At 36.9% G+C, this 12620-nt stretch overlaps 1 protein-coding gene across 3 annotated transcripts in view; it reads left to right on the top strand.

Moving 5' to 3' along the window:
• HPSE2 (heparanase 2 (inactive)) overlaps positions 1-12620 on the top strand; it is a 768592-nt gene that overhangs the window by 502084 nt on the left and 253888 nt on the right. For all 3 annotated transcript variants that reach the window (XM_046028031.1, XM_046028030.1, XM_046028029.1), the window contains one exon: positions 1316-1487. In XM_046028031.1, the coding sequence (XP_045883987.1) occupies positions 1316-1487 (172 nt within the window). The remainder of the gene's footprint in view (positions 1-1315; positions 1488-12620) is intronic.

Raw genomic sequence — 12620 nt, 5'->3', positions numbered from 1 at the left:
ATGTGTAAGCCCACTGAGACTGACTTATTCCCTAAATCTCCCTGTTAAATTTCTTGAAAGTCTGCTGCACTACCAGTATCAAAATCTTAAGGTACCCAAGGTATAGGCCTTACCTGGAGCATGTGCTTAATTCCAAATCAAGTTAGCTCCCTCCGGCAGTGGAGTTGCTGGTTTTTAGGACTTTCTTTGTTCTTTTAGAGCTACCAAGTTAATAGAAACTGAGGGAGGGTGTTGTGCTCTAAATTATTTCACCCAGCCACTTTGTTATTGAACATGAAGACTTTTTTCTTTTTGATACAATGGCCATCTTTATAAAGCTGTCCTTTGTTAGCATTTGTATCAGTTTCCTAAATCTGTTCATAAAAAATTACTGTAAGCTCGGTGGTATAAAACAACAGAAATGTATTCTCTCACAGTTCAGGGAACCAGAAGCCAGAAATCAGAGCATCGCCAGTGTCAATTCCTTCTGGAGACTCTAAGGGAGAATCTATTCTATGTCTCTTTCTTAGCTTTTAGTAGCTGCTGCCAGCAATCCTTGGCATAGCAGCAACCCTCCGATCTTTGCCTCTTTTGACACATGGCCCTCTTCCCAGTGTGTCTGTATACCTCAATTTCCCTCTCCATTCATTCTTTTTTTTTTTTTAAGATTTTATTTATTTATTTATTTATTTATTTATTTATTTATTTGACAGAGAGAGAGAGAGAAAGAGAGAGTGTCAGGTAGGCAAAGAGGCAGGCAGAGGGAGAGGGGGAAGCAGGCTCCCTGCTGAGCAGAGAGCCTGACACGGGGCTCTATCCCAGGACCCTGAGATCATGACCTGAGCCAAAGGCAGAGGCTTAAACCACTGAGCCACCCAAGCGCCCCTCGCCATTCATTCTTTTATAAAGACACCAGTCACTGGATTTAGGGCATGCCCTAATCCCATATGACCTCACCTTAACTACATCTTCAAAGACTCTATTTCCAAATAAGGTCACATTCTGAAGTTACAGGTAGATGTGAACTTCGGGGGACACTATTCAGTCCAGTAGACCATTCGTTATAAAATATCACCCAAAAATCAGCACGATCTCTGTTTTGTGGATTAGGTGATCTTAGGTGAAGATTGTTTGAAAATGAGTAGAATGCTAAAATGGCATTTAACTTTTTGTTATGATAGTTCTTCAAGTTAAACTAGCTTACACTCTCTTTTTGGTTATTTTATTCACATTGTTAAAAAAAAAAAAAAAGGAAGAAGAAAGTCTGCGGACAGAAAAGGGTTGGCAGAGTCTTACCCTTACCCAACTCTGACTTGCATGTCTGCTTTTAATCTAGAGCCAAATAACTATCGAACCATGCATGGCCGGGCGGTAAATGGCAGCCAGTTGGGAAAGGATTACATCCAGCTGAAGAGCCTGTTGCAACCCATCCGGATTTACTCCAGAGCCAGTTTGTATGGCCCTAATATTGGGCGGCCCAGGAAGAACGTCATTGCCCTCCTAGATGGGTAGGTCATATTTTTAGCAGTTCTTGTAAGACTATTAATAAATATAATGAATTAATGTATTTGTACTTTTCCGAGTTATTTGTGGTCTTAAGAATATGGAGAGACTTTTTTCATAGCAACTTCACCAGCTCTAAATCAGTGATTCTCCATCAAACAGCAGAAGAATTTGCATCTCTCCAGGCTTTCCATAGTCAGCAGAAGGTAATGGGACTGGGGAAGGATATCACAATCTCCTGGGCAGGTAGGGAGAGGATTATATTGTCTTAAAAAGCAAATGTAATATTATAGCATTTCATCACATTTTTATTTTTAGAAAGTCAAAATATTATTACTTTTTTCTTATGACCACTTATAGAAGGTAAAGCTTGACAAAACCCTGGCCAATATAGCTGGACTAAAAAGTTTAGAAAAACTAATGCTACTTGTAGATGAAAGCATTACTTAACTAATAGATTCATTAGAAGATATCCTATAGAATTGTTACCATGTTTAATTGATTTTGACTGAATCTAATAATCATCTTTAAGCACTGGTTATGGATGAGTCACTATGTTGAATGTTCTGTGCCCAGTTCTATTGCTGGGCCAGCCCAGATCGAATCCAAGCAAATTAGATTCAGTTATATAGTGTGGGAGGTAACATCTGAGGGAATGGTAGGAGGTAGGCTGAAATTGTATGTTGAATCCAGGACCTAAAGTGGATATGTGACTGGAGTAGAAAGGGTGGGAACTATGATGTTGGGAGAGTCAGAAGTTCCCCTGGAGCACAGAGTATGCACCAAGGTGCACCTGTTATGTTCGATCCTGTCATACTCTGAGATAGCTATAGTTATTCCTGAAAAATTGAAAGAGAGTACCAGTGAAGTACACATTCCAAATGAGGTTAGATAAATGTTATACAAGTACAAACAAATTATCAGAGGAGAGAAACCTTGGCCAACCTCTTAGATGGCCCTTGTGACTTGATGGCTCTTTAACTCTATCCTCCCTTTTGTGGTGGCTTAGTCTTAATCTAAGGTAATGAACATAGCAGACATCACTGAAGGTTTGGGAAGGCACATGGATTAACACTGTAACAACATTAACAATCCAAAATTTAATTTTAGGCATTTTCCTCTTGACAAAGTATCCCTAAGCCCTTAGTTCAGCTCCTGTCCTTTCCCCCCACCTTTTTCATTTCTTTCCTTCTCTCTCAGGAGCAACTTCCCCTTTTTTTACACAGCAATTTCATGACCTTGGTCCCTATCCACAAATGCAGCTCTTAGTTTCCTTTTGCACACTTTCACTGAACTTTGTGTGTGATGGAGAAGGAGAAGCTGATTTCATTTTATGTGTTACAATTAAGGGATAAGAACCACATGTATAGAACTTTATTAATACATAGTTCATAATACATAATAAAGCAAGGCTAGTAACTATCTTTTTAACCCATGTAGTTATTCTTTTGGATTGTCCTTTTTCTTTAATGATTTGATCAGTGTATTGTCATGGACTGACAATGCCCTCTCAGTAACATGACCTACAGGGTTAATCATTTATTCATCCTACAAATGTTTCTTGAGTTAACTGCAATGTTCTGGGTATTACATTAGGAACTAGGATTGTAATAATAAACAAAAACAGATACTTTCTCTGCCCTCATGGAGCATGCAAAATGATGGGGGAGATATAGACATTAATTAACTGATCTTAAAACTAGAACAATACCAAGGAAAGTTACATGGTTCTATGAATGACTATAAGGGGTGGCATTTGATTAAGTTAGGAGGTCATGGAGTATGTGTGGGTTCCACTTCCCCATACATCCAAAAACTAATAGGACTCAAGATACTAGAGACATTGGGGAGGGGAGGCGAACCATAAGAGACTATGGACTCTGAAAAACAACCTGAGGGTTTTGAAGGGTCAGGGGTGGGAGGTTGGGGGAACAGGTGGTGGGTAATGGGGAGGGCACGTTTCGCATGGAGCACTGGGTGTTGTGCAAAAAGAATGAATACTGTTACGCTGAAAAAATAAATAAAATGGGGAAAAAAAAAGATACTAGAGAAAATCACTTAGGGAAAGGGAAGGTACTGATGAGCACTTTTTAAAATTTTATGTGTTAGAAAAAAATGGAGATTTATCTTTCTTAATGTGATTGTACTAAATATATAGTGAATTCTAACTTGAAATACATAACATTCCCAGCAACTCAACCAACAATAACAAAAATGTCAGCACTCTAAATTACCAGCTCTGTAGTATTTTCCAGTACTCCTGGTTATACAGATATAATTTTACATAGTTACGATCATTCTATATGCATCATTTTGAGTTCTGCGTTTTTAACTCATTGCTTTATATTGCCCTTTTTTATTTCTACATAGTTCTCATATTTGTCATTCTTAATAGCAGTAAGATATCCCATTGCATTAATGTACTGAAGTCTGCTTAAACGTTCCCTCACTGTTGGGCATTTGGGCTGTTTCCAGTTTTTGTCTGTAATATATAGCACAGCTATAAACATCTTTATACAAATAGGTTTTTTATTTCTTTTGAATTATATCCTTGGGCTATATTCCAAAAAGTTGTGTTTCTGGGTCAAAGAACATGGTAATTTTTATGGCTTTTATATTTGTTGCCAAATTTCTTTTCAGAACAACTTCACCAGGTTGTAGGGCAGCAATGTATTAGTACATCTTTTCCCCCAATACCCCACAGCAGTGATTATAGCCATTTTTAAAAATTTACTCTATTTTAATTAATGCAAGACTGTGCCTTATGACTATTTAAATTTGAATTCTGTTAACTATGAAAGGAATTGAACATCCTCCAAAACATTATGTTGTCTCCTTTCCCCCATCCCAGGTTTGGTTAATAACACTATAACCATTTTGCCTGAGGTGCAGACCAGGAGGCCATTTTACATTCATTCCTCTCCTTTTTCACATAGTCCATTAGTTAATTATTAACTTCTGTTATTTCTGACTTCTTAGTATCACTCACATCCCATCTTCTTTTCAATTTTATTTTAAACCTTATCCTTCTTCTTCCTGAATGGTTTCTCTGTATCTAGTCTCAGACTCTAATAATTTCTTCATATAGATTTTCTGAGTAGTTTAAAAAAAAAAATACAACATGTGGTCAGATCTCTCTTATTTGAAATCCAGATGCTTTCACAAGCACTCCTGGCCTATAGGGTCCAGTGACTGCCTCACTTTGCAGCTAGTAATCAGCTATACCTCTATGCACAGCCTGCCTTTAGCTACATCAAAGTATATGTAAATTTTGGGAGAGGTTACACACTTTTTACCTTTGCCCCTTTTTATTTTGTGTCATTTTCTTTGGAATATCACTCTCCTCTCATTTTTCCTCCTTCCAATAACTGTTCTCTGACATTCTCAGGCAGGACTTTTTATCACCTCCTCTGTCCTTATAATAGCATTTTGTTTTTTGTTTTTTGTTTTTTTTTCACTAGCACTTATCAAATTATTGATAAATTATTTATTTACATATCTGCCTTCCCTGGTAGACTGTGGACTAGGACCAAGACCTAGTCTGTTTTATTCATCTAGCCTCAGAACCTATGAATATAGTAGGTGTCTGATAAATGCTCGTTGAATGAATACTGTCTTATTCAACAGATGGTTCTAAATTCCTCGATTTGAATGTGATCAGTATGCCCAAATGTGATTGTGAAGCCTTGTAAATCATTATATAGTGATTTAAGTAAATTGTGGTAATTTATATTTAGCTTCAGTTTTAGAGAACTAAGCTTTTTTACTTAGGTGGTTACAGGACTAAACAGAACTATCTTCCCAATTAGGTTATAACTACAGTTTGACAGAGATAGAATCTTCATGTTTATTTCTTCAGGACTAGCATATGGGAAGTACCTAATAAAATGCTTGTTTTATTATTTTCATTTCCTCATTTGTGAACTGGCCATTTTAGTCAGTGATTTTTTTTTTAAGATTTTATTTATTTATTTGTCAGGAGAGAGAGAGAGAGTGTGTGTGCAAGCAGGAAAGCAACAGGCAGAAGGAGAAGCCGGCTCCCCGATGAGCAAGGAACCCAATGTAGGACTCCATCCCAGGACCCTGGGATCATGACCTGAGCTGAAGGCAGACGCTTAATGACCTGAGCCATGCCTGTCTCAGTAGTCAGTCAGTTTTTTGTTTTTTTTTTTAATCTAAAAGGGTAAGAATTGGTTTTTAGGGTTATATCAGGTTTCTGTTTTTCTTTTGTAATCTTGTACACATCATCTATATAATGACAATTTTATCTTAAGCTGTTGCTTTTCTTATTACTTTGAAACACGTTTTTATTGTTTCAGAAGTTCATTTTTATTAAAATTGTTCTTGTCTGCGTTCTTATTGATAGTCTTTTCTGTTTTTTCCCTTACAAATTTCATTTCCATCTAGGCTTCTTAAAGTTTAAATTTTCAATGTTAGGCTCTTTTAAGTTATTTGGAGTTTGTTGCTGTATCTGCTGTAGAGTAAGGAGCTAATCTATTTTTGCTGATGTGGCATGTCAAGAAAAACAGAAATTCATGGAAAGTGTGTTTATTAGGCCTTTTTTGAGGCCTTTACAGCCTAGTGAGATGACCACTAAATTTCCTCTCAATAAATATTTATTGAACACCTACTTTGTATTTGAGTAGAGAGAAGAAAATTCTAGGTAGAGATTCTAGGTCATGTTTGTCAATGTCCTGAATCAGAACTAAGGGCAAAGCATTTGAGGAATAGAAGAATGGGGAGTATAGTGAGCAAAAAGAGAGTGGTAGAAGGTGAGAACACACAGATGGGCTAGGACAGGATCATTACTGGACTATGTATACCATGGTAAAGAAGTTGTATATTTTATTCTGTAAGCAATGGAAAGCCATTACAGAGTTTTTGTAAGAGCAGTGACATACACTAAAGTCTGCTCTATTCTCTGTGCCAGATAGGTTTCAAGGTACAAAAGTAAGGGATCAAAAGAGGTCAGTAAGAATTCCATTTCATTACAAGATGATGGTACACTGGGTTAAGGTAATGGCAGAAAAGATAGAAATTAGGGTATATATGATTTATTGATGGATATCTCAGTAAAGTGGGGGTGAGAGAATTAATAAAGGATGACTTCCTCCTTTTGGACAGTTAATATCTCTCTTTCAAGGGCCATCACACCCAGAAAAGGGAGTTTTTCAAAAGGAAGTGACACCAAGATGAACATACTTTCATATTCAGGGAATACTATCCCTGGAACAACAAAAGATGGCTTTAAAAAATATTGGGTGTGCTTCATTTTCAGGAGAGTGACCTGAGCACAAGCTCCATTTCCTCTTGGAACTACCATCCTAACTCCTATTATAAATTGATAAAGAATAAATCCATAATAACAAACATACAACAGAGGGATCATAAGCAGATGAGAAATTTTTGACAGATTTCTCTAAGACAGTAAGCAGATGGAAGGCTGTTGACTGATTACGCAGAGTGAGGAAGTAGCAACCCAGAGAACATGGGCTCTGGGAAAAGATAGCTAGTCCACCTAGCAGATAGCCTCAGAGTCAGGAAGGGTTGGGGTGAGAAAGGGGGACCAAGCCAAGGGGTTTATATAAAAGTCTGTCTGCAGTGGAACTACACTTATAGCTCAGCTTTCCCCTCCATTATTTTAAGTCCTCTACACTGCCCATACAGAGTAAAGACAGCTCAATCTCTCCAACCTAAGATTTAGAAGCCTTCACCAAAGAAATTGAAGGGATCGCCTAGGGATAAGCTAGTTTCGCTAAAATGGAGTTGATCTTGCATAGTAAATCACTGAGATAAAGCATATACCCTAGCCCAAAGGCTGTCTGTGCCCTGCCTTATTCCCTCTCTAAAGTGAAGTGTGTTGGTGAACAAGCTCTGCCCACAAAATAGAGATCCCAGTGAAAGGATAGACTTATCTAAAAAGCCTAAATATTCAACAGCTGAGAAAAATCTGTACCTGCTACCTAGAAGAATGTACTTAGTCCTCACTTGTTAAATATGGATAGCCAAAGATCACAAGACATAAGAAGGAAACCAGTAGCATGAAAAAGAAAACCTAAGATAAATAAATTAAAAAACTGACCCAGAAGAATTATAATTCAAGATCAGAATTTTAAAAATTTGAAATTAGTATTCTGATAAAGATATGGAAAGATATTGTGTTTACCAAATAAAAACACATTTCTATGGAAAAAAGGTACAAAGAGAATAAAAAGATATTTTTTAAAACTAAACTTACAATTACTGAAATTAAGTCCAGTGAAATTTAGACAGTGATTTCTTAGGTACATCACCAAAAACACAAGTAAAAAAGAAAGCATTGATTAATTGGACCTCATCAAAATTAAGAAGTTTTGTGTATCGAATGATACTATCAAGAATATGAACACACAGAATGGGAGAAAATATTTGCAAGTCATATATCTGATAAGTGACTGTAGCCAAGATATACAGTAAGAACTCTTACAAATTAACAATAAAAAGACACATACCCCTTTTAAAAATGAGCAAAAGGGACTTGAACAGACATTTCTCCAGTGAAGGTATGTGTATGTCCAGTAAACACTTAGGGAAATGCAAATCAAAATCACAATGAGATATCACTTCATATCCATTGGGATGGTCAAAATAAAAAAATATATAAGCAAGAATAAATATTGGAGAAAAGAAAAAGAATACATACTGGAGAAGACTTGGAGAAATTGGAAATTTCATTCACTGCTGGTGGGACTATAATATGGTGCAGCTGCTTCAGAAAACAGTCTGGTAGTTACTCAGAAAGTTGAACACAGAGTTACCATTATGATTAGCAATTCGACTTCTAGCTATATACCCAAGAGAAATGAAAACGTATGTTCATAAAAATGTGTATAAATATTCATTGTGGCATTATTCATAATAGCCAAAAAGTAGAAACAACCCAAATATCCGTAACTGAAAAGAATGGATAAATAGAAAGTGGCATATCCATACATTGGAATATTATTTGACAATAAAAAGAAATAAAATACCAATACAGGTTACAACATTGATGAAGCTTGAAAACGTTATGCTAGCAGAAAGAAGCCAGTCACAAAGGGACCCACATTGTATGATTTCCTTTATATGAAATGAACAGAATAGGCAATCGATAGAAACGAAAAGTATATTAGTGGTGGGTCAGGGCTAGTGAAGGTTGTGGGGAAATGGAAAGTGACTCTTCATAGATACAGGGTTTCTTTCTGAAATTAAATATTCTAGAATTAGATTGTATTAGTGCTTCCACAACTCTGTAAATAACTATTGAGATGTACACTTCAAATGTACATTTAAATAAATTTGTATCAAATCATACCCCCAAAAAGCTCTTAAGAGTCCAATAAAATAATTGGAAGAGAAAATCTCTCATACACAGAGCTTTAGACAGACATAGAAAATTTGAGATAAAATGTTACTAATATAGAGGATCATTTCAAGATAATCAACAGCTGTCTCACAGAAGATCCAGATCCAGAAATACAGAAGAAAATTTATGGTTACTGAAAGGAAGGAAAACTTTATCAACCTTTACAATGTAAAACTAAAGAGACAAGTGACAGAAAATAGATGGTAGAAATGGAGAGAAGAAATCATATAATGTATGTGGAGTCAGACAATATTGTCTAAACCATTGAAATAATGGATAGGGAAGTGGAGAAATGCAGTCTCAGTTAACCAAGAACAATGAGTTAACTCTTGGTTAGAAAGACTTATGGTACCATTTCCTTAAACGTGCTCTGGATAATATAAGTTTTGTAGAATATTAACATTATGTTGGGGGAGGAGAGATAAAACGTTCCATGGTCCAGTAATTCGGAGAAATATTAGGATACACAAATGTTCTGAAACACTTCCTGGCACCTTTAATACATTAGTTTACATTCTGAATCTCCAAGAAGGAGAGTTAGCATGCAGAATTTCTTATATTTATTTGACCAGAGTCTTATTTTCAGAACCATCTTGAGAGACTAGTGTTCCATGAGCATGTCTGGACAACTTGGAATGTGAACCCTGCTTTGGGGAAGGGATGGTGATAGAGCAGACAATAACAAAAGAATTATCATTTGGAGAGTTTGGAACCTGGATTGCATTAACAGTCTTGTTATCAGTGCACTTGCTTCCATTCTTGCCTTCTCTAATCTATTCACTACTCAAGTATCAGAAAATCTTCTGCAAACATATAATTCACACAACATAAGTCTCTTGCTGAAGACTCTTAATGACTTTTCATTATTTTAGAATAAAATTCAATCTCCCTACCATGTCTACAAGGCCCTGCTGTGAATAATCTGACTGCTGCCTAGTTCTTCATTCTTATCTTCTTCAGTTTTTTTCTTTTTCTCACTTCACTCATGCCTCATTGGCTTGGTATGTGCTAGGCTTCTCTTTACTTGGGGGCCTTCACATATGTTCTTCCTTCTAGAGTGTTCTCCCTGCTTGCCACATGGCTAGGTCCTCCTTATCTATCAGAGACCTTCCTTGATCTAAGTAATTCTTTATCAACACACTCTGTTGGTTCTCTTTTTAGCATTTATCACAATATAAAACTACATATTTATTGTATGTTTATTTGTTGGTTAAAGACTACAAACTCCATGAGGGTGGGAAGTATGTCTGTTGTATTTACCAGTGTATAAGCGGTGCCAGCAATAAGTCTAATGCATAGCAGGTGCTCAAATGTGTTGAATGAAGGAAAAATGGAATTTATTCTAACATTCTACAGAGGTGCTAGTGGAATATTCTAACCCGAACCTGTGTTAGAACAGAAAGCTAGACAGGGTCTTTAGCTCCCATGGCAGTCCAAAGACCTGTGGAAAGTATTCTAATCTGGGCAATGAGGATAAAAGCAGAAGACAATTAGGCAGCAAAAAATGGCCTCCTCCATCACAACAGACCACATGATTTATGTTATATGCTCAATGGTCTACCAACCAGAAACAGAAAAATTTCCTTTTTATATCCAGAATGTCTTTTTTTTACAAGCAATTTTATTTTATTTTATTATTATCAATATCATTATTTAGAGCAAGAGAATGTGTGTGTGAGATCGGGGGGGGGGGGGTTGGGGAGGAGGGGCAAAAAGGGAGAGAGAATCTGAGCAGGCTTCACGCCCAGTGTGTGAAGCATGACATAGGGCTCATTCTCAAAGCCCTGAGATCATGACCTGAACTAAAATGAAGAGTCAGACACTTAACCGACTGAGCCACCCAGGTGCCCCAAGCAAATTTATTTATTTATTTACCTTTTCAGGTTTTTAAATTTTAAATTCAATTAATTAACATATAATGTATTATTTGTTTCAGGAGTACAGGTCTGTGATTCATCGTTCTTATGTCCAGAATTTCTGTCTTTAGTTGTGTCTAATTCTTCTTCTAAGTGGAAGACTGATTTTTAGACTCCACTTGTATTTAAAGCATAGATAGAATGAAGGCTGTATGGGTGGATAAGGATGAAAGCTTCTCTATGTTCCTATTATTGGGCTCCCATTATGATTTTTATGGGCCATAAGTATTTTTTATTTCACGATATAATGTCTCCATAAAGACATTATAACAACAACCTGTTTTCTACTATAGTGAGTAGGATTGGGGGAAAAAATAGCGGGATGGTGAAGAGCATGCACTTTGCAACTAGATGAGATCAAGGACAGTGACTCACTAGGTCATCTTGAGGAATTGTTTAATGTCTGTAAAATTTGTCTTTTTTCATCTACCAAGTGGGACTTATTAAATTACCTATTTCTTAGGTTTATTATAGAGTTAAATGAAATAAAGTGCTCAGCACAGTTCCTGGCACGGGTGACACATAAAAGAATATCAACCACTATTGTTAAGAAGAACAAGTATATTTTAAAGTTGAAAAGGCAGGTTTTTTCCCTTTTTTGTTTGTTTGTTTTTGCACATAACTTTATATAGCTTTGCAAGAAGTTTAGAGAATTGAGTGCATATAGGAACTAGAGATTAGCTACAATAGCATGCCAGGATAATGAGCAGAATAACAGCTCTACCTCCTGTGTAGAAACCACCACATTCTCATTTGGAGTGAGAAAAATGCACAGCTGGGGACAATTTGGTGTACAGAGTAATTATTACAATGTTATTCCTAATAATTGTTCTGTTTTATTTCAACTGTGAAAGAGTTATATGACTTGACCAAACTACAGGAGGAGAGAACAATTTATTTCTCTTAGTTCATAAGAAAAGAGTTTTCATCTCTGCCTCTAGAGAGGAAAGGCCCCCAGCAGCTGTTTAGTACTCATTAACAAGGAAGCATTGGCTACTGCAAGGGTCTGCTCCCTAGCTAAGCACAGTGTTAGTGACTACAACTTTTAAACTTGCTTTCTTCCCGCCCTCAACCCCAACCCAGCAAAGGACTTCTTTCCTGATTAGAGAAACAACCTAATTATTTCCCCAAATCCAAGGTCATCAATTATTCCCATTATGATGAAGATGTTTCTCTCTTCCTCCAATGTCAGAGAAGTCAGATGGGGTTAGAAAGAATATTGGAGGAGGCTGGAGTCCTGGGATATAGACTTAGATTTGACACAGATATTCTTCCTAGCTTTCTTTTTTTTCCATTTATTTTCTAATTTTTTTTTCTTCTACTTTCCCTTAGAACCCTACTCTCTCCTCCAAGAATGGCCTACGTTAACAGGCACTACTAAATCAAAATCTGTTGAAGGTGTGGCCCATGGTCCTCCTCCTGCATTAGAAGAACCTGGGGAGTTTCTTTAAAATGCAGCATGGGGGCGCCTGGGTGGCTCAGTGGGTTAAGCCGCTGCCTTCAGCTCAGGTCATGATCTCAGGATCCTGGGATTGAGTCCCACATCGGGCTCTCTGCTCAGTGGAGAGCCTGCTTCCCTTCCTCTCTCTCTGCCTGCCTCTCTTGTGATTTCTCTCTGTCAAATAAATAAATAAAATCTTTAAAATGCAGCATGATTCTTAAGCTCCAGCCTAGACGTACCAAACCAGAATATGGTGAGATGAGACCTAGATTTTGGATTTTGAACAGCAACTCCAAGTAGTTCTTTGCACACCAAAGCATAAGAACCATTGCCCTGTAATATAGGCAGAGGGGGGTTTATTTTTATTTTACAGATCAAGGAATGGAGATGCACAGAT

The sequence above is a fragment of the Meles meles genome, chromosome 13 (genome assembly GCF_922984935.1).
Source record: "Meles meles chromosome 13, mMelMel3.1 paternal haplotype, whole genome shotgun sequence".
Taxonomy (NCBI): Eukaryota; Metazoa; Chordata; class Mammalia; order Carnivora; family Mustelidae; genus Meles; species Meles meles.
This window is presented reverse-complemented; position numbering and strand designations above follow the sequence as displayed.